The sequence below is a fragment of the Aythya marila genome (assembly GCF_965140915.1).
Source record: "Aythya marila genome assembly, chromosome: 26".
NCBI lineage: Eukaryota > Metazoa > Chordata > Aves > Anseriformes > Anatidae > Aythya > Aythya marila.
In genome coordinates this window covers 642,562-663,074 of record NC_139067.1, presented here as the reverse complement: position 1 = coordinate 663,074, position 20,513 = coordinate 642,562, and the positions used below count along the sequence as shown (strand labels likewise).

General features: G+C 66.0%; 4 protein-coding genes across 7 annotated transcripts; 1 reads left to right on the top strand and 3 right to left on the bottom strand.

Moving 5' to 3' along the window:
• Positions 1-146: 146 nt before the first annotated feature.
• On the bottom strand, positions 147-4,705 carry STAR (steroidogenic acute regulatory protein). 3 transcript variants are annotated; one of them, XM_082779443.1, is made up of 9 exons: positions 4,575-4,705; positions 4,119-4,180; positions 3,243-3,396; positions 2,649-2,762; positions 2,247-2,374; positions 2,011-2,169; positions 1,226-1,410; positions 901-994; positions 147-810 (listed from the first exon to the last, which is right to left on the bottom strand). In XM_082779443.1, the coding sequence occupies exons 1-9, from the start codon at positions 4,597-4,599 to the stop codon at positions 703-705; spliced, it is 1,029 nt and encodes a 342-aa protein (XP_082635569.1). In that variant the 5' UTR covers positions 4,600-4,705; the 3' UTR covers positions 147-702. The 3 variants fall into 3 exon arrangements, with proteins under 3 accessions (XP_082635569.1, XP_082635570.1, XP_082635568.1); XM_082779444.1 differs by lacking the exon at positions 4,575-4,705 and having other exon boundaries at positions 3,243-3,400; positions 4,119-4,520; XM_082779442.1 differs by lacking the exon at positions 4,575-4,705 and having other exon boundaries at positions 4,119-4,520.
• A 1,222-nt stretch (positions 4,706-5,927) lies between these two features.
• LOC309887605 (G protein-coupled receptor kinase 5-like) lies at positions 5,928-12,143 on the bottom strand. Its single transcript, XM_082779441.1, has 16 exons — positions 11,997-12,143; positions 9,096-9,191; positions 8,795-8,907; positions 8,485-8,562; positions 8,281-8,381; positions 8,086-8,178; positions 7,951-8,014; positions 7,739-7,879; positions 7,484-7,674; positions 7,357-7,394; positions 7,104-7,193; positions 6,808-7,016; positions 6,589-6,726; positions 6,368-6,505; positions 6,158-6,289; positions 5,928-6,068 (listed from the first exon to the last, which is right to left on the bottom strand). Exons 1-16 carry the CDS (start codon positions 12,046-12,048, stop codon positions 5,949-5,951), a joined length of 1,794 nt encoding a protein of 597 aa, XP_082635567.1. The 5' UTR covers positions 12,049-12,143; the 3' UTR covers positions 5,928-5,948.
• Positions 12,144-13,198: 1,055 nt separating this feature from the next.
• LSM1 (LSM1 homolog, mRNA degradation associated) lies at positions 13,199-15,439 on the bottom strand. Of its 2 annotated transcripts, none has more exons than XM_082779630.1 (4): positions 15,312-15,439; positions 14,825-14,893; positions 14,260-14,386; positions 13,199-13,700 (listed from the first exon to the last, which is right to left on the bottom strand). In XM_082779630.1, exons 1-4 carry the CDS (start codon positions 15,355-15,357, stop codon positions 13,595-13,597), a joined length of 348 nt encoding a protein of 115 aa, XP_082635756.1. In that variant the 5' UTR covers positions 15,358-15,439; the 3' UTR covers positions 13,199-13,594. The 2 variants fall into 2 exon arrangements, with proteins under 2 accessions (XP_082635756.1, XP_082635755.1); XM_082779629.1 differs by having other exon boundaries at positions 14,271-14,386.
• On the top strand, positions 15,436-19,202 carry BAG4 (BAG cochaperone 4). Its single transcript, XM_082779628.1, has 4 exons — positions 15,436-15,621; positions 16,136-16,387; positions 16,686-16,919; positions 17,727-19,202. Exons 1-4 carry the CDS (start codon positions 15,568-15,570, stop codon positions 18,210-18,212), a joined length of 1,026 nt encoding a protein of 341 aa, XP_082635754.1. The 5' UTR covers positions 15,436-15,567; the 3' UTR covers positions 18,213-19,202.
• The last annotated feature ends 1,311 nt before the right edge of the window (positions 19,203-20,513 follow it).

The following is a 20,513-nucleotide window of genomic DNA, read 5'->3' as shown; positions in this document are numbered from 1 at the left end:
TCTTGTGATTTTTCTTCTGTTTAGGTATCTAGTTTCATTCGTAACCTGTAAACTCAAAGTAGCTACTTCAAATCTGAAGCTCTCCTCCAGCTAACTGCATGAAAGCATTGACTGTCTTTACAGGGACTCCTGCCAATGACCATCATTACAGAGCTTTGAATAAATAGTTTTCCTGTACAGACATGCATAATTATAATCAAATAAGTTAGAGCTGCTTCACTGGGGGAAAGGAGGGGAATAAATTTTAGGTTAAGTCCTGTGTTTGCACACTGAGCAGGTGCTGGCTGGCCCCGCCTTCTGAATCAGGCTCCTGGGACCTCCCTAATAACTAATTAGCCAAGGCCTTTAATAGCAGACATTACTAATAAAGTGTTAACTGATGCAGAAGGCCAAGCCAGCACATGCTGTATGTGCAAACACAATACCTGAAGGGAGTAAAATTTCAGGTTGTCCTGCACGTGCACTCAGAGCCTGTGCTGGCTGGGCTCGCCTTCTAAATCAGGCTCCTGGGAGCTCCCAGCTAATTAGTTAAAGCTTTATTAGTAATGTCTGCTATTAGAGGCCTGGCTTGTTACAACAGGCTGGAGTTAAACTGCATCTGACTTACCTAATTACCAAGATCCCTACTTTTACCCCTGAACAAAGCATTAAATACTAGTCCGTGCAGAAAGGAGGGCGGCTGCTGCCCGGGGCTGGGCGCAGTCAGCAGCTCACGGCCACCGTGCGGGCCAGGCGCTCCCGGAGGTGGTTGGCGAAGTCCACCTGTGTCTGGGACAGAACCTGGTTGATGATCGTCTTCGGCAGCCAGCCCTAGGGAGGAGCAGACAGCAGCCTGTTAGTGGGACTCACCACGGACGTAACTCTTGCTTTTAGGGGGAAATAGTTCCCTGTGGAGCTTACCTTCAGGTCAATGCTAAGCAGCCATATCAACTTGGTTTGCGAAGGGTCGCCGGCCACCGGGCGCAGGATCATGCAGGTGGGACCATTCTCAGCTCTACAAGGGCAGCAGCATGTTAAAAACCAACTTCTGACTTAACCTCAAAAAGCGCTGAAGCACTTAATTTATTAAATTAGGATTTCCTTCGCCATTTCTGCCTTCCCCAAAACAAAACTCCCTTTGCTACTGAAACATGCACCACAGCAAGGCCGAGCCCATGCTGGGATGTGAATTTGATGTTCATGAAGCACTCCAAATGTCTGCTAAGCGAGCACAAGAGGCGGTTACCTCACGAAGCCCTGCTGCTCTGGCATGGCCCCGTAGGTGGTGGCCATGCCGGCCAGGACGCAGGTGGAGCCGCGCCGCTTGGCGCACCGCACGCTGACAAAGTCCCGCGGCCCAACGATGTTCCCGGGGGTGGCAGCTGCCTTCTCGTGGGTGATCACCGTGTCTTTTCCAATCTTCTGCAGAATCTGGACGGTACAAATCGTAATGTGAGGCATTTATGGCAAAAAAGGGCTACAGGTAGCTAAAAGATGGCTTTTGATGGCTGCTTGTAGCCAGAGGCATGCTCTCGCAGCAGCTCAGCTTACAATTTCTCTCATCTGCTTTATCCTGGAATATAGAACATTATTGCCAGATTTCGATACCCAAAAAAAGGCAGGCACGTCTCTTAATGCTTTCAGACAAGCTGTGGAATAGCAAGGTGCTCGTCCCTGCTATCGGGTGCTGCTATTTCTCCTCCACTAACACCACAAACCACAGCAGAGCTGGGCTGCTGCCACACAGCAAAGAGCAAGTGCATTTCCTGCAGAATCGGTAACAACCGGCCCTCCCTCTGCACACAAGCTGCTCTTCTGAAATAACAGTGTGATTACCACAAAACAGGCAGTATGTCTGAACTAGGAAACATCCAAACTAGAAGTCCATCCCCAAGGAATGGGCGGAAAAACCCCTGCTGTGCTGTGCAAAGTGATTCCCCAACCCCTGTAAGGCCACGTGGAGCAGCGGATGGATCTGAGGGGGTCAGAACGGAGCCTGGCACCCCCCCCGTGCAGGCACCCGCTCCCTACCTTGACCTCCTTGACGCTGGGGTTCCAGTCTCCCATCTGCTCCATGTTGTCCACCAGCTCGCTGTACACCGCGTCCAGGGGCTGGTCCACCACCACCTCCAGGCGGAACACCTTGCCCACGTCAGGCAGCACCTTGCTCAGCACTTTGTCTCCGTTGTCCTGCCGAGGGGAAGGCAGGGTCAGCACCACCAGGACAGGACCGCCGCCTGCAGCAGGACCACCCCGGCACAGCTTACCACCACCGTCTCCGTCTTCCAGCCGTCCTGATCCCCGAGGATGCTGAGCGATTTCTGCAGGGCTTCCTCCCCCTGCTTGATGTAAGACATCTCCGCCTCGCTGAAGGGCTTCTCCTCCAGCCTCGAGCCTGGGAGGCGGCGGACAAAAGCCAGGAGGGAGCGTAAGAACATTACAACGGGCTAAGAGTCCTAATACCAGATAAGCTTTATCTACACCAAATAGACTTCGCAGTGCCCAGGGGCTCAGGGGCTCAGCTCAGCTCCCCCAGCCCGCGCTTGCCGTGCACTTAGCGCACCCACGAGCTGCACACGAGCAGCTTTGCTCCAGCCAGACCCCGAGCACCAACCCCTAAGGGCCAAAATGCAGCAGGAGGAGGCAGTCCCACCCCGCCTGTCACTTACTGAGCAGGGAGCTCCTTCGTCGGACCTGGTTAATCCACGCGCCGGGCCCCGCGCTGCGGCAGGCCAGCCGGCTCAGCTCCTGGCTGATGGCGACCGCGGCTTGTCGGCGGAGACCTGGGGCAGAGAGGGCATCACTGAGCCATGCCGGGCGTTTGTCAGGCTGTGCTTCTCTCCTTTAAGCATACAGCCCTGAGAACCAACCCTCTGTGTGACTCCTTTCACCCCCCGCCACCGCTTGCTGCCCCCGTGCCATGGGAGCACAGGAGCTGCGTGGGCTCTGCTCCGAGCCCAAGCTGTGCACGGGGAGCTGATGGCACGAGCAGGTGCCCAGGAAAGGCTGTAGGAAATGGAATACGAGCACGAGATCCTGACAGCCAAGGGGCTGTTACCTACAGCTGCTCCTCCCGGGCTCCAGAGCAAGAAGCCTGCAGTGGGCTAAGCGCTCCCGCAGCGCTCCCATAGAGCGGAGGCGCAGCCACGCTGGAAACGGCGCCCAGCCCTCCTCCATCAGCCCCAGAAACACAGCCAGCAGCAAAAAGGGGTCCCGGGGACCAAAATGCACCACCCGGGGACCGCAGCCCCCCGTGCCCTCACCGGTCATGTTGCGCAGGTGGCGGTAGGAGATGGCAGCGCACAGCTTGAAGGTGGCGGGCAGCATCTCCGCGGTCGGGGCTGGCGTCTGCGCGGCGAGAGCTCCTCTGCCCCAGCCCTCTGGATGCTCGGCCTTAAATACGCCCGCTGAAGGATGCTGGCTTGTCAGCAGGGAGATAAGAGCCGTCACTTACGGCAGGGCCCCGGGGGCCAAGGCCAGCCCCCTCCCCGCACAGCTGCCGGGGGCCGCAGGTCGCCCATGGGCCGGGCACCAGGCGCACGCTCGCGGCCTCGTGCAGCCAGACCCAGCCCGGGCCATGGCACAGAGCCCACCGTGCCCGGCCCCCCGACACAGGATGGGCACCTCACACCCGTTACCGGGGCCAGAGTTTGTGGGACTGCCTCTGAGGGGTCTGTGCGGGGAGCAGCAGGCACCCCCCCGGGCTCCAGCACCCCGCGGCTCCAAGCCGGGCACAGCCCAGCAAGCTCGGAGCCCCCGAGCAGCCCCGAGCCCCCTGCCCGCACCGAGGGGCAGCCCCGGGTCCCCCCTGGGGCCGGTTATCTGCGGGTGGGCAACGGCGGAGCAGCGATAACACTCAAGGATGAAATGACATTTCTGGGATGAGTTACGGCCCCGGAGACGAGCGCTCCCGAGCCCCCGTGAATCACCAGCTGCTTCCTTTGACGTCAACTCCTGCACCCTCCTGCGGGGAACCTGACCTTCCTCCTCCTCGCTGTTGCAACAGCTTGGCCCAGGGGGAGGTCAGCTGCTCGCTGCGCCAGCAAAGGACACCCCGAGCCCCCCAAAATGGGCTGGGGGCACCTGGGGAGTCCTGGGCAGAGCCCCTGGGGTGGTCGGCCCTGCTGGTCCCCCCCTACCTGCGCTGGGTCAGCTCCGGGACGGCTGCTCTCCATCACCACGTGTGGGACACGGCCACCACCTGCACGCAGGAGCGAACAAATTTGCTTTCCACCCATGCCACGGGAGGCACCTTGTGTTTGTGTAACTGGATGGAGGCACTGGTGGCACTGGGAGGAAGCCAGAAGCCGTGTGCCTCCCTCCCCAGTTACTGCAGCAGCACTGGGGAGCAGCAGCCCCCTCCGGGGGGTGCAGGGAGCCCCCCGTGCCCGGAGGCAGCCGGGGCTGTTGTTATCCCAGCCCGAGCAGCCGCTGCCGCACACAAGGCCTCGGCACAAGGACGCGCTCTTGTTTTTGAGAAGAGCCAAAACAGAGCCCGGGCAGAGCCACCCCTTCGGCTCCGGGGCTGTGCCAGGAGGGCACCGAGGGCCCTTGGGGGGGACCTGGAAAATTGGGGATGTCCCCGGGCTGCTCACCAGCTCCCCGATGCCGGGTCACCATCTCCTCTGGATGTCCCCTGGGGGTCCCACGGTGTCACCATGCCATGGGTCAGCAGAGCCTGCAGGGAGGGAGAGGGACCCGCAGCCCCCCACGCCCCAGAGGCACCGGGATGGGAAAGCCCCCAGGGTGCTGGGGGAAGGGGAGCAGCGGGGAAGGGGAGCAGCGGGGCCGGGCTTCGTGCCTGCTGCACCCCAGCACCCAACTCGCCACAGCTCTCCGTCGGGGCAGGAGGAGCAGAGCTGCTCTGCCCACGCAGGACACGGCCCCAGCCACAGCCCCACCTGCCCAGGCCCCCAGCTGGTGATGTTGGGATGGATCCTGCGCTGGGAAAAGCACCCAGACCCCCCCAAACCCCCGTGGGGTGCAGGAAAAAGGGAGCTGAGCTGCACAGCAGCCGCCCCTGAGCAACCATTTGGGAGCCCCCCACCCCAGGGATGGGGGCTTCGCTCACCCACCCCCCGACACCACCACACCAAGGCGCCACGCAGCTCAGATCGCAGCTTTTCGCTCAAAAACGCAGGTCCAGGCGCTCAGCGTACAAATATTTACAGCTCTTTACAAATGTACAAAACCCAAACCGAACGCAAACCCGAGGCACAGGAGCCGGAGGGGATGGGGGGCCCCCCCGCGCACCGTACAAAAATAAAGGACGTCTCTGCTGGGGGGCTCAGCTCTGCACGGGGTCCTGGCCCCCCCCCAGCGCTGTGGGGCCCAGCCCCACGTTGGCAGCACCCCCACACCCCGTGAGCTGCTGCCCCCCGCACGAAAATTCCCTTTTCTGAGCCCATTTCACATTCTGGCGGCTGTCGGTGGCTCAAGCAAGAGGGGACGAGGCTGTGCCCCCCCCCAGAAGGTCCCTCCCCACGTCCCCAGCCCGTGCAGGACCCCGGGGTGCTCCCAGCCCCCCCGCTCCAAGGCTGCTTTGTTTCTATTTGGAGAGCTCAGATAAACCCGCGGCCCCCCCGCACCCGCAGAGGTCGCGCTCGGAGCTGGCGATAAGATAAGGCCGGCACTGCCCCGGGCTCAAACGCAGCAAAAATGGGTGCTGCCGCTCACGGCACCTGCACCCAGCCCTGGGGTGGGGGGAGAGGAGCCCCCAGGGTGCCCTCGGCAGGTGCTGACCCCCAAAAAACAGGCAGCTGGGGGGGCTGGGGGAGAGGGGCTGGGATCTGCTTCCCCCCTGCGCCCCTCGGCCACCGCGCTCGCCAGCCCCGGGCAGCCTCTGTCCCAACCTCTCCTCCGCGAGACCCCGGCCCCGGCAGCCCCCGCTGCGGTCCGAGGTGGCCCTGAGACGGCGAGGAGGGGGTGAGGAGGGGGCTCGGGGGGTCCCTGGGGATGGAAGAGCAGGGTCAGGACGGTGCCGGTGCCGTGCTCCGGGCTTGGCAGGCGGCGCCGGCCGCGGGGAGGTGCGAGTTCGTGGCTGCCGGCTGCGGGGACGGCACGGGGGCACCGATGGGGCAGTCGGCCGGCTGGAGGGACAGAGGGACAGGGGGACAGACGGACGGTGAGATGAGGGGGACGGGGAGCCGCAGGGCAGCCCCAGGACCCCAGCGCTTACGTGGCGGCGGAAGAGGCGCTGCAGGAGGCTGCGCTTGGGGGGCTCGGGCAGCTGCCTCCAGTCCAGGTCCGGGGAGCGGGTCCCGTTGGGTCCGAAGACGTTGAGGTCCTTGAAGCACTCGGTCTCGATCATCTGGGGGGGCAGAGGGGGGCTCAGCGGGGTCGCGGAGCCGGAGCTGAGCCCCCTGTTCATTGGGGACCCTCCCCACACCTCGTTCTGCCAGGGGATGGAGACGCTGCCGGTGGCAAACTTGGCGTAGAAATCGTTGTCGGCTTGGTCCAGGTTGACGCCTTTCACGGTGGAGAACTGCTCGATGTCCAGCACGTCCTTGCAATACACGGCCCGGGGCTGGAGGGCCCAAAGTGCCATCAGCTGGGGGTCTCATCCACCCCCCCCCAGCCCCACGGCACCCGCACGGCCTGGAGCCTTACGTCTGGCACGAAGGAGGGCTTCGTGATGCCGGCCTCCAGGCGCTTGAAGTTGATGGTCCTGAAGAAGGGATGGCGCTTCACCTCGGCGGCCCCGTCCGCCCCGCAGCCCAGCCGCTGCTGGGGGTCCTTGGCCAGGAGCTGGGGAGGGGGACGGGCGGTCAGGGGTGGGGGTGGCGGAGAACCCCCAACCCCACGGGGACCGGCGTGCCCCCAGCTCACCAGCGTGCAGATGGCCCGGGCGTCCTCGCTGAATTTATCCGAGTAGTGCTCCTGCTCCTCCTGCACCCGCTTCTCCACCTCCTCCCGCTTCACCCGCTCCTTGCGGGCGCGGAAGGGTGACTGCCCCGCGATCATCTCGTACACCAGGCAGCCCAGGCCCCACCAGTCGGGGCTGAAGGCGTAGCGCTCGTTGTTGATCACCTCGGGGGCTGCAAGGCACGGCCACGGCCCCGCACCCTCAGTGGCCATACACAGCCACCGCCCCCCCCCGTGCCCACCACGGCCCCACACCTCACCCATGTAGCCCACGGTGCCCACGCGGCCCCGGATCGTCTCGCCCTCGGGGATCTTGATCGCCAGCCCCAGGTCGGAGATCCTGATGTGGCCTGAGGCAGGGAGGGGTTGGGGGGGGCCCATCCCATGGCCCCTGTGCGCCCTCCCCAAAAACACACCCAGGGGCCCCCACGTTGCCTCCACGGGGGCGCACGGAGACCCGGCCCCAAAGCCAGGAGTGCAAGCAGAGCCCGACCCCGCGGGTCTCCTCCTCACCATCATCATCCAGCAGGATGTTCTCTGGCTTCAGGTCCCTGCAGAACGGACAGACGGACAGCCAGACGGACGGCTCAGCAGGGAGCACCCCGGCCATCCAGCCCCGCGTGCCCCCCGCCGCCCCCACCTGTAGACGATGCCCTCCTGGTGCAGGTGCTGGAGGCCGCAGCAGATCTCGGCCGCGTAGAAGACCACGCGCTCGTCCTCGAAGCCCGGGTTGCCCATGTTGTAGATGTGGAACTTGAGGTCGCCGCCGTTCATGATGGTCAGCACCAGGCACAGCGCGTCCTTGGTCTCGTAGGCGTAGGCCAGGCTCACCTGCGCGCCACCGTCAGCCCCCGGCCCCGCCGAGCCGCCCCGCGCCCCGGGGTGCCGCACTCACCACGAAGCGGCTGTTGACCTTCTCCAGGATCTGCTTCTCGTTCAGGGCCATCGCCTCCCCCTTCCGCTTCTTGATCCGCTTCTTCTCCAGCTTCTTGCAGGCGTACATCTTCCCCGTGGCGCGCACTTGGCAGGCGCACACCTGGGGCAGGGCGCACCGGGGTCAGCACCCCGGGGACCCGGCCCCGCGCCCTCCTCCCGCCCCGGCCGCACCTCTCCGAAGCCGCCCTTGCCCAGGATCCGGTACTGCCGAAACGTGTCCTTGGTGACCGACTGCCTGCAACACGGCCCCGTGCGTCAGCCCCGCTCGGTGCCAGCCCCTCGCCCCCCTGGGTGCCCCCCGCTCACCTCTCCAGGTACTTCCACTGCAGGAAGCGGTCGAAGTACATGCTGTCCAGGTAGTCAGCGAAGGGCGCCCTGCTCAGGTACTGGCGCAGGGGGCTGCGGGGACACCAGGGACGCTCAGCAGCCCCCATGGGGACGCCCACCCTGAGGCTGGTCCCCAAGACGGAGGGAGGAGGGTGCAGCGGGGCCGGGACTCACTGCAGGCAGCTGCTGAAGAGCTCTTTGCAGGGGCTTTTCTGCAGCTCTTCCAGGCACCGGCTGACGTGGGCCTGGCTGATCTCGGGCAGGTAATCGGGGGACTGCGGGAAGCAGATGGGGCTGGGGCGGGCGGGCACGCAGCCAGCAGGGGACACGCGGCCCCGCTCCTGGCCCCTGCTCCAGGGACACCCCCCCCGGGCTCACCTCCTGGTGCAGGAACCTGCGGATGATCTCCTCGCCCATCTCCTTGCGCTTCTCATCCGGGGCCAGCTCGTAGTCCGCCTGGGGAGGAGGGCGTTGGGGACGGGCAGCACCGAGCCCCCAGCACCCTGGAGCAGCCCTGGGACAAGCGACCCTGCTGCAGGCACCCACCAACCCCACAACCATCCCAGCAACGGGGAGCACAGCCCGTTTGGTGATGCTCCTGCTTCTGACTCCCCAGCACCTGAAGTCTCCTCCTGGCATCGCTCCCAGCCCCGCAGCACCCCCAGGTCCCCCCCCGTGAGCCCCTTACCGCAGCGTCCAGGAAGCGAATGCAGCGCAGGAGCTCCGGCCGCGTCTCGCAGAACTGTCGGAAGAGCAGGCGCCCGATGGGCTGCTTCTCGCACAGGCTGCCGTAGTCCGGCTCTGCAAGGGGCAGCGGGGACGTGCCACCACCACGCGGTGCCAGCGCGGCCTCACACCGTGCCCCCTGGCTCATCCGGCACAGCGGTGACCCAGCGTTGTGCCGCTGCTTTTGGGGACACCTCCCCAATTCCCTCGCCGGGGACAGCTCCGTGCCGAGCCCCAAAACGCCTGCTCCCCCCGGAGCTCACCCAGGCCTCGCCGCAGCTCGTTGCACTGGCTGATGTGGGGGAAGCGCAGGATCTCCCTCCACTTCTTGCTCCGGCCTTTGCGCTTGCCACCGCCACCTGCGGGTGGATGGGAGGGAGAGGAGGTGATGCTGGGGGGCACGGGCACCATTTTGGGGTCTTCCCTTCATCCCGCTGCTGCTGCGCCCTGGAGACTTGGGGGACACGAAGCCCCGTTGCTCTCACACTTAGCAAAAGCCGCGCAAAATCTAAATTCACGTGGGAAAAACAAAACTTCGGGCTCCACCAGGGACACGGAGAGGGCACCCTGACACCAGAGACAGGGCTCTGACCGCAGCAGAGAGCCCCGGTCCTGTTCCCGGCCCCTGCCCGGTTTGGGGCCCCGTGCCCACCTCGGTGGGGCGGGCAGGGCCCGGAGGGGCGCAGGCTTCCTCCCTGAACAATGCCGCGTCCCGCGCGGGCTCCCTGCCGTAAACATCTGGTTTCCTTCTCTCCCCAGCGCGCGGGGCCTGCGAGCGCCCGGCCAGATCCCGCTCGGTCCCCGATGGGGACGGGGATGGGGACGAGGAGGGGGCAGCGGCACGGCCCCGCTGCAGCCGCTCCTCCCGGGCAGATACTTGGCGCGTGAAGTCATCCCTGCAGGGACCTGACATCAGCGCGGCTCCCAGCTGGTGGCCGGCCAGCGCCGCCCGCCCCGGTGACGCCGAGCCGAGCCCGCGGGACGCCGCTGTGCCGGGCTCCGGCATTTCGGCGGCCCCGGGGAGGCGGCCGGGCAGAGCTTCCTGCAGGAATCAGCGCGCTTCCTCCGGCAGGAATCACCCCGCGTCAGCCAGCGGGAAGGGGGCAGCCGGCACCGCGCACCCAGCGCATCCCCGCAGCGTCCCCCTGGCTCTGTCCCCCGCCTGCCAGGGCCAGGAGGGGAGAAAAACGCCCTAAGATCTGGGCAGAGCGTGCGTGCCTCGTCTCGTAATAAAGTTATGTTATTTTACATGTTTTGGGTGCATTTTGAATGGGAAAGGCCGCACGGGGCACACCTGCCCTGCCACTGTGCACAGCCCAGACTGCGTCCAGCAGGGTGGCATCAGGAGGGGACACACACCGGGGACAGCCAGGGAGCACGTGGAGAGCCCCACGTCCAACAGAACCACGGCCACAGCGACAGGACAGCACCGGGGCACGGCCACCCTGACTCCCACCAGGGCAAGCGGCCCAAAGGGGCTGCGATCAGCCCTGCACGCCTGCAGGACACGGCCAGGGAGCAGCCGGGCAGGTGGCGAGGTGGCCCCACAGCTCCCCACACCCCGCTCAGCGGGGATGTCCCGGGGTGGAGGTGCCCGGCCCCAGTGCTGCACGGGGACCTCGTCAGCTGGCAGCAGAGATAAGAGGAGAAATCAGCGCCGGGCACACGAGAAACCCCACGAGGAGCCTCCCTGCTGCCGGGCTGACCTCCGCCACGTGAAAAGCTGTCGAAAGCAAAATCAAACTGCTCCCCTGCGGGAAGGAGCCCACGTACCACATGGCGAGGCATACGCACCAGGAGGGGTGTTACACCAACAAAGCTGCCGGCAGGGAAAGCCCCAACCGGCCCCACGCTCAAGGCCCCGCAGCTCCCAGCCCCTGCCCGAGCAGCCCCAAGGGGTTGGGGTCCCACCACGGGCACCCCTCTGCCCGGCACCCCCAGGAGCAGGCGGCTCAGCCCCAGCCGCCCCCAGTCGCTGCTCCTCTGTGTCTTGGCACCGACCTCCTCCTCCAAGGGACTCCGCACGCAGGACGTCGCCGGCTCAGGGTGAGCCATAAAGAGTTCCTCCCTGCCCTGTTATCTCCTCGCTGCTTACAAACTCCTGGGTTATTTACCCCGGGCACTTCCGCGGGCGGCCAAGCCTGCGGTTCAGAGGAACTCCTCCCGGCGCTGGGAGCCTCCGGGGATTTCGGCTCTGCTGGGTGGCAGCAGGGCCACGAGGCCAACCCCAACCTACAGCCGGGGCAGGTCCAGCCGTCCCCATCCCTTTGGAGGTGCAGAGATGCCCCCAGGCCCGCCGCCCCCACCCTGCCGAGCCCCCTCCCCAGCAGCGCCCACCCGGGGGTTGGAGCGATTCCATCAGCTGATCGCTGCCGGGACGAAACCCCCCGGGGTGTGGGGAGGCGCGGGGCAAGGGGACCCCGGCACCTTCCAGCCCCCGGGGCGCAGGGGCCCCATTTCCCCCCCCAGCACCGTGGGAGCGCCCGGCCCGGCGCCGTTTTCCCCGACGTGAACCCGGGGCGGGCGCTCCCGAGGGGCCGAGCCCCGCTCGCAGCCGCCCCCCAGGGCCGCTGGCGCCGCCTCGCCGAGCGCAGCCCCCGGTGTCCCCCCCCCGAGACCCGACGGCACCGGGCAGCGCCGAGCCAGGGCGGCGGCGGCGCCGCTTGTGCGCCCCGGGGGCCGAGCCCGGTACGGAACAACCCGGCCCGGCCCCGGCCCTCGCCCCCCCGGGTTTGGGGCCAGCCCCCCCCAAAGGGACCCAAAGCGGCCGAGGGGGGGGGTTCGGGCACCCGCCGCCCCCTGCGCTGCTCCCGGCCCGGAGCGACCGACGGACGGACGGACCGACGGAGCGGCCCTGAGCCCTGGGGGGGGGACCGGGAAGAAGCGGTGGGGGGCACCGGACCGCTCCAAGAGCCCTGCCCCGGGACACGGACACGCAACCGGCCGGGCGGACACACGGACACGCGGCTCCCCCCCCGCCGCCGCCCCGCCCGGGGGCACCGGGACGCGCCCCCGGCCCCGCCGCCGCCTCCCCCCGGCCGGAGCGGAGCGGAGGGGCCGGACCGGGGCGGGGCGGGGGGGACCCGAGGGGGCCGGGACGGGGCCGGGGGGGACCGGGGGAGACCGGGGGGACACGGGGGGGGTCCGGGCTCGCCCCTCGCTACCTTCGCGGGCCTTCAGCAGCACGGTGTTGGCCACGATGTTCTCCAGCTCCATGGCGCGGCGGGGGGCGGCAGGGGGCGGCGGAGCCCCCGAGCTCCAGCCCCGGCCCCGGCGGCGCGGGGCGGGCCGGGCGCCTCCCGCCGCCCCCGGGCTGCGTCACGGCCGTGACGTCACGGGCCGCCCCTTGGCGTCACGCCTTATGTAAGGGCAGCGCCGCCCCCCCCCCCCGGGACCCCCTCCCGGCACCGGGGCTCCTCCCGGCACCGCAGCTCGGGGACCCCCACCCAGGGGCTGCGCAGCCCTCGCCCCCCTGCCCCAAATTCCCTCCCCTCCGGGCACGGCGACCCCCTCGCGGCACCGGGACCGGAGCCGGTGCCACGGAGCCCGACGCCCCCCCCCGGTCACCCCCCGGCCGGTGCCGTCCCCGAGCCGAGCCCCGGGAGCCGCGCGGTGCCTCCGGGTTTGTTTTCTTCCCCCCCAGCCCTCAGCGTTTCCGTGTCTGCGCCTTCCCTCGGGCCGAGCTCCCCCTGCAGCCCTCGGAGCACGGCCACGGCCTCGGGGTGCAAACGGCCCCGGGGGGGCTGCCCGACAGCGGCCGGACCCAGCCCCAGCCCCTTCGATGCTGGGGGCTTTTCCAGCTCCCTTTGTGGCAGCGCTCACCCCACTCACAAAGGAAGCAGCGTGTTTGGGAGAAATCCGCTCCCCTCGCCCCCCAGCTCTGCTTCTCCCTGCCCGCACACAGCAGAGCTCCCGGCTGCTGCCCAAAACCCAGCGTGGGGAGGGCGCTGCCTTACCCCCAGGTACCCAAAAACACCCAACTCGGCTCGACCCCCACCTCTCCTACCTGCCCGACCTGTGCCAGCTCCACCAAGGCACCGAATTTTGGAGATGCCTCGGGAGGAATAGGGACTGATGGTGCTGGGGGCGGGGGCAGCCCAGGTGAGGCAGCTCTGTCATTAGCAGGGAATTAGCAGGGAATTAATTGCAGCTGCTGGGAAGGAGCCGCACCCGGGGAGCAGGGGCAGAGCCCTCAGGGTGCTGCCCCCGGGGGTCTCACTTGGAGCTTCCATAGGAGCAGGGGTCCCCTCGCTGCCCCGGCACCCCATGGGGTGGGGACCCCGCTTGAGGTCAGCACAGGACAGGTCCCACGTGCCAGCATCCCAAAAAAAAATGAGGAACGTGCCCAAAACACAGCCCAAACCGCTGCTGTTGAGATCCAGGATTTATTTACACGTCGGGGGGGAACTCTTACCCAGAGTCACATGAGGAAAAAACAAACAAAAAGACCCGAGGGAATCGCCTCGGAACAGACCCTCCCTCGCTCACCAGAGCGTTTCATCGCCTCAGAGGGCAGCCCAACGCCATCGCTCCTCCTTCTCCACGCGGAGGAACCAAAACCATGATTTTTTAAGTTGTCTGCGCCACAGAAAACATAATCATGAGATAAAGGCAGCCTTCCCGGGGAGCTCCATCATCAGCACGCGGGCGGGCGGCCCCCCAGCCCCGCCGCGGGGGACGCGTCCGTGGCGGCCCCGTTAGTACTCATCCAGGGTGTCCGCGCGCGGCACCGCGAGGCCCCGCTCCTTCAGCGCCTGCACCTTCAGCTTCTCCGACTCCTGCTTGGCCTGCAGCTCCAGCCGCTGCTCCTCCAGGATCTCCTCGATGGAGACCTGCTGCAGCGGCGTGTCGCTCTCCTTCTCCAGGTCCTGCAACACAAAGCGTGGGGTTGGCACCGTCGGTGACACCGGGCTCTGCGCTCCCGGCACCGCGGGCGCTGCTGCACCCGGGACGTTTGGCTCCATCTGGTGCCCAGGTCCCTGGAGCAGGAGGGTCCCTGGGGCGAGCAGCCACGGCAGGGTTTGCCTCCCAAACCCGGGGTGGGCTCCGTGGTGGGTCCCAACCTCGTATTTGATGCTCGGGGCAAAGCCACCTCCACGCGAGCCACCAATGTGCCCGGAGGGGGTGAAGTCGGGGCAGCCCCTGAAGGTCCGAGGGCAGAGATGGAGGCACCGCCGGGGTGGGGGCAAGCAGGGAACCACCCCCAGCAACACCGAGTGCCGGCAGCTGGGGGCACCTGGATTTTGGGGCAGGCTCCTGCGGAGCACCCAGCACGACACAGAGGGACAAAGTGACACCAGACGGGACAGCAGCCGCCCCCCCAGCACCCCTCGGGGCTCCCCTGAGTTCGGGGCCAGCAGGGAGGTGAGCGCTGTCCCCAGGCTGTCCCCACAGCTCCATCCCCCCCCCGTCACCCCCATCACTTACTTATTACTTACTATTTCCCCCAGCAGGACGACGTTCTCGCCCCTGACGACGAAGATGCCCCGGGGGATGTCCCCGTACTTCTTGCCCACGTGGATGCGCTCCACGGTCTGGTGCAGCACCAGGTTCGCTGCAGGAATTACGAGGAAAAAAAATTAAAAATGAGAAAAAAAATAAAAATCACGTTTTCATTGCAATTTATGGCTGAAAAGAGCAGTCCTGGGCAGCAAACCCCGGGCTGTGTGGCCGAACTGTGCCACGGGAGCAGCCTCAGCCCAGGGGGTGGGAACAGAGAGAAATACCGAAAATTGCCCAATTTACAGGAAGCCCCCCAAAAACCCTGAACCCCAGCAGCTGGGGACTGTGCAGGCTGGCAGGGAAGGAAGGGGCGACCCTGCAGCCCCGGCCGGGGCCGGGATCGGTGACCCTGGGGACGCTGACACCGGGTGCCCCCCCCCCACCTCCCGGTGACCGGCACGAACCCCCCCCCCCCCCCCCCCCCCCCCGTGTCCCCCCCGTGTCCCCCCGTACCGACCCCCCCCCGTGTCCCCCCCGTGTCCCCCCGTACCGAACTGGTCGATGCTGCGCAGGAAGCCGATCAGCGTCCGGCCGTCGCGCAGCAGCACCAGGTGCTTCTCTGCGGGAAACGGGAGTCAGGCGGAGACCCGGTACCGGGGGGGGGCCCGGTAACGGCGGGGGGCAATGCCCGGTACCGGGACCCCCCCGGGGGATGGGGACGGGGCTGGGGGCAGGGACCCGGCTGCCCCCACGGGGAGCGGTGCCTATGGGGGAAGGGGGCAGCCAGCACCGGGGATGGGGGCATCGGGGGGTTACCGGGGGGCACCGGAGGGTTACCGGGGGTCAACCGGGGAGTTACCGGGGGGCACCAGGGGATTACCGGGGACATCTAGAGGTTAAGTGGTGGGCACCGAGGGGTTACCGGGGGGTTACTGAGGGGCACCGGGGGTCTACCGGGGGGTTACCGGGGGTCAACCGGGGGGTTACTAGAGGTCAACCGTCCCGGTGCCCGGTGCCCGCTGCCGGGCGGCACTCACTGTCGATGTCCTGGATGAGGCTGGCCGTGCCCGGCATGTAGTTCATGGTGCCGGTGCCTCGGCGCCGAGCGGAAGCGCCGCCATGCGCCGCGGGGACCGCCCCGGAACCGCCCCGCGGCACCGAGCGGGGGGGGCGCTGCGCCTTTAAGAACCGCGCCGAGCCTTGCGCGCGGGGAGCCCGCCCATTGGCCGAGCCGCGGCGGGCGCCGCCGCTCATTGGCTGAGCCGCGGGGAGGGGCGGGGCCGGGCGGCGGTCATGGAGCCCCGCGGTAGCGCCGCGCCCTGGGCCCCGGGGCCGCCGGCGGGGCAGGTACGGGGGGGGCGGGGCCGGGACCGGGGGAAGGGGGCGGGGCCTTGATCGGGGGGCGGGGCCAGGCGGGGGCCGGGGGGCGGGGCCGAGGGGGTCCCGGGGGGACCGGGGGGGTTCGGGGGGTCCCGGCCCGGTGCCCGCTGCCCCCGGGGCTGTGCCCGGTGCCCGGGGCCGCTCGTTTTTGGGGGTTTTTGGGGGTTTTTGGGGTTCCCGGGGTTCGCAGCCTCCCCCCCGGCGGCAGCTCCCGGGCCGAGGGTTCCCCCCCAGGTGCTACCGGGGGCTCGCTGGTGGCTCGGGGCGGCCCCGGTGTCCCGGGAGTGTCCCGGGAGCGCCCCGGGCACGGCGCGCAGGGAGCGGCCCCCCCCGGGCGGCATCGCCCCGCGGTGCGTGCGTGGGGACGGGAGGAGGAAACGGAAACCTGCCGCTTCCCGGGGCGTTTGGCACCTCCCGGTTTCGGTCCCGGGGCTGAGCCTCCCGGCAGCTCCCCCCCGCCTGTCCCCGTTCTCCTCGGCAGGGCATGGACTCCCCGTACAGCACCGGAGCCTACAGCGCCCCGCACCCCCCGGCCGCCCCGCACTACCCCGGCCTGCCCCAGGCTCCTCGGGGGTTCGGCTCCTCGGGACCCCCCCGGAGCCCCTACCCCGGGGAGCCCCCCGCCAGGTACCGGCCCCCGTCTCCCGCTGCTCCCTGGGGCTACGGCACGGCGGACAGCCTGGAAGGGGCCTCGCTCCGGCGGCAGCACGGCCCCGGGTACTCGCCCCCGCAGGTAAGAGGCAGCCGTGGGGGGCGAGAAGTTTGGTGGGACCCCGGCGGAGGGGAGGGGAGGGGAGGGGAGGCCCCCCCAGTGCCCCCTCTGATGGGATTTTGGGGCCTTAAATGGCTTTAATGTCCCCAAAAGCTCGTCCCTATAAATACCCGTGACTGCCCCTCTCTCCACTCACCCCACAGTTTGGGGGGCAGCAGGCAGCGGGTGGCAATCCCAATGCTGCGGCTCACCAGAGGTGTATGGGGGGGCTGCGGGCACCCACGGGGTAACGCCTGTCCCCCCCCCCCTCCTCCCGCAGACCCCCGGGATGCCGGTCCCGCAGTACCCGTACGGAGACGGCCACCTCGGGGCCACCCCGCAGGGACCGCAGCCCCGGCCCCAGGAGGACGCCTGGGCTCCCCCCGCCGCCTACGGGGCGCAGCCACGGAACGCCTGGACCACGGCGCACGGGAACCCCTTTGGCACCGACCTGCACCCTGTGTGGGGTGGTGGCAGTGGGGCCACATCCTACCCGCCCGCCCGGGACTCCAAGGTATGGGGGATGCTTTGTGTCGGGTCCTGGTTGTGGTCGGACCCCTCAGATCCCGGTGTTTTCCCCCAAACCTGCCCCTGTCTCCAAGCCCAGCTGGTTTCTGCGTAGAAGCAAAGGTTGTGTATCAGATCTCCTCTTTGTGCATTAAAATCCACGGCTGTAATTGCAGAAAGCCCCACAGGCACCAGGTCTCTGGGGGCAGGTCCCGAAATGGGGCAGCTCTCACCTCACACCTCGCTCTGGCGCAGCTCACGGTGTCGGAGCAGCTGAGAGCAGGCAAAGAGCGGGGGCAGCCCTCTGGGTCGGTTTGCAGACTCTGCTGTTCCTCTGCAAGTGCTTTTTGCCCAGGCTTCCCCTAAATAAGAGATCTTTTAGGCAGCAAACACAGGGAAATGATGCACCTGGCGGGGGCTGTCCCCTCGCATCCCTCTGGGTTTGACCCCAAGGCTGCCACGTGCAGCAGCAGCCCTGGGGGGGGGATAGGTGACGGTTCAGCGCTGTCAGCTGGGGAGAAGGATTTTTGGAAGGGCCAGGGGGGACCTTGCTGAGATCTGTTCAGCATTTACCCCCTGGGTGTGACGGGGCATGCTCTGAGCATGGTCCCTGCTGCTGTGCCGTGCTGTGCCATCATCACACGTGTGGCAGTGACACTGCCCAGGCCCCCTGTAACGCCAGGCAGTTTGCAGTGCCCCCCTCGGGCACGCTTGCCTGCCTCTGCAGAGCAAGGCGAGAAACCAAGAACCTGGCGTTAAGGGAAATACGCTTAAATATCTCCTTGCATTTATTTTTTTTCCCCTCTGATTGTAGGAAACGGCTTACGACAAACCTGATCCGAGCCCAAACCAACACAACTACTACTCCGATGTCAGCCACCAGCAGGCTGGGGCAACGAGCGACCACAAGGCACCCCCTGCGCCCCCAGCCCCCAGGGTGCAGTACAGCGCCCAGCCCCAGATGTACGGCGCTGCCCCTCGGAAGCTTCTGGCTGGGAAGCAGGAGGGAGGCCTCAGAGGGGGCGAGCAGGCTGCAGGGAACGCCGCAGCCACCCAGCCGGAGATCCAGAGGATCCTGCACATCACCAGGGCGGCTGTGCAGCTGGAGCAAGAGGTGGATGAGTTTGTAGGGAAAAAGACAGATAAATCCTACCGGCTCCTGGAGGAGATGTTGACCAAGCTGCTGTTGGAACTGGATTCCATTGAGACTGGTGGCCAGGATGGCGTCCGGCAGGCCAGGAAAGAAGCTGTCCACAGAATTCAGGCCATTCTGGAAATACTGGAAAGAAAGGGATTGTGAGAGCCTGTCAGCCACAACACAGCCACAACACAGCCTGCTGCTGAGGTTCCAAAGAGTTTTAGTTCTGCTCAATGTCAGCTCTTTCTGCTAAGCACTATTGACAATGGAAAGCAATAAGCCCTGATTTAAAAAACAAAACCACAGAAAAGCCCAGCCCCACGAGATAAGTTGGCAATGGACAAATTAAGAGGAGATGGAAGCAGCAAAACAAATCGTGTGTTCCAGGCTTTGGAAAAGCAGCACCACCTGAGGTACCAACCCCTGCACAGGTCCCTGGGGGGGCTGCATCCTCTGAACAAGAAGAAAATCACTGCACAGAGCAAAATTCCCCACCTCCTGGAGCCACAGCCCTGGGAACAGCTGGAATTCCCCCTCAGATCTCGTCACAAAGGCACCGTGCAGCCGTGAGCCCCTGAGCTTGCCGATCACTGCGTGTACTTTCAGCTTCAGATCCCTTGCCATAAAAGCTGGTGCGTGTCCTCGGGGTCCTGCTTGTTGTCAGTGCTGCAGGACGTGACCCTGCTGGCAGCGTGCTCAGCACGGCAGCACAAGCACCCGTCGCGTCGCTCCGTTCCTTCTGTCGGGGGGAGCTGCTGCGTGGTGCCCTGTGTGGCTGCAGGAACGCAGCCTGGAGCCCTCTGAGCTCTGCAGATGGAAAAGACGGCCACGGCCAGAAGTGTCCTCGCAGGGCAGCCCTGGACAGAGGGAGGCATAGGAATGCTTTTCAGGTCACTCGGGTAAAAATCCACTTTTTAATTGTAACGTCCTCTCACCTACTGCGAGGTCTGTGTCCCGCTGCAAACCCCCTGCTCAGTGGCACTGGACGGGGCAGGGACGGGAGGAGCTCAGCCTGCCACTGACCTTCGGGTTACACCACGTTCAGTGAATCATTACTGCGTGTAAGGAGATAATAAACCCTGACAACTTTTAAATGCTGTTTTGTAATTACGATCTCTTGAAGTCTCTTCTTTTAAAGGGAAGTCGTGTGCACGATTGCGTAACTGAGACCTGCCTACGACCAAAATACCAGCCGGGTTGTCTCAGCAGCTGAAGGTTAGGGATGAACGCAGCTCAGCAGCAGCACCGAGGGTGGTTTGTTTGGGGGGTGTTGGGGTTAGGGGGCCCCCATCCGCTCCCAAGCAGAGGCTCCAGGAGCCCTCGCCTTGCTCCAGGGGTGGTGGCCGTGTTTCGGAAGGGATCTGGAAGGGAACTCGGCCTGCCTGAGGCCAGGAGCCCCGACCTTGTGCTCCGCAGGCTGGCGGCCAGCTGCTGTCCCCAAGGAGCCCGGCAGATGCCACGTCGGTGACGGAGCGGGCTGCGCGCACGGGACTGACCTTTGGGGCTCTTTGGATGCGCCTGGGATCACATGCGGCGGGCAGCACACAGGAATGGCCCGGTTGGAGGCGAGCCAGGAAAAAGCCGAATGTCCTGGGACTGGTAAATGCCTGACGGCGATTTCGTGCCGTCCTCCTGTCAGGCAGAGGGCAGCCGGGCCGAGCCATCTGCGCCTCAGCCTGAAACGTGAGGATCGGTGGCTCTGCGGGGAGAGAACGCGGACCACGATCAGCAGAGTGATGCCCTGGGGTGCTACCAAGGACAGGGTGCAGAGAGCAAGGGCCCAGCCCCAGTGAATGCCCCCTTCTTCCCTGCTGAAGGCAGCAGTGCCTGCAGCTTCTCCAGGCATTAATCTGTGCTTCTGGTGTGTGATTCTTTTGGTGAGATTATTTGTGGTGGGGATGATTTCCGCGCAACCCCCAGAGGGACGAGGAGCAGTGCTGCGGTGTCATTACCCTTATCGGTTCATCTTAGGGCTGAAAGTCTTGGTAAACGCTGCCTCTAGTGCCCCAAAGTCTTTCCCAGGAGCCTGCTGCAGGCTCGCTGAATGAGCTGGACGCAGCAAAAGCTTCATTTGGTTTTCTGGAAGGGAACAGGGGCAACAACATTGTCACCCGGCGTGCCGGAGTTGTTGGATCAGAGGTGGCCAAGCAGGAGGTGAGCTCCCTTCCCACCCGAGAGGCACAGCCTGCAAGGCAGCGAGGTGTGGGGCTGACACAGACGTGCTCCGCAGTGGGGAGGAGGGGGCTTTGCCCCCAAGAAGGGGTCGCACATCACCGACAGCCCCAGAGGCTGCTCCTCGGTGCTCTGCAGCAGCTTGCTCGCCTTCAGTCCTGGTTAACAGCTCAGGTACGCTACCGTGCGTCAACATGGATAGCTGTAGGAAGGGCAGATCCCCTGAGCAAAGGTCAGAAGCGCTTGGAAATCCCTCCCCAGCACGGCCCACGGAGCTTTCCTGGTAATTGA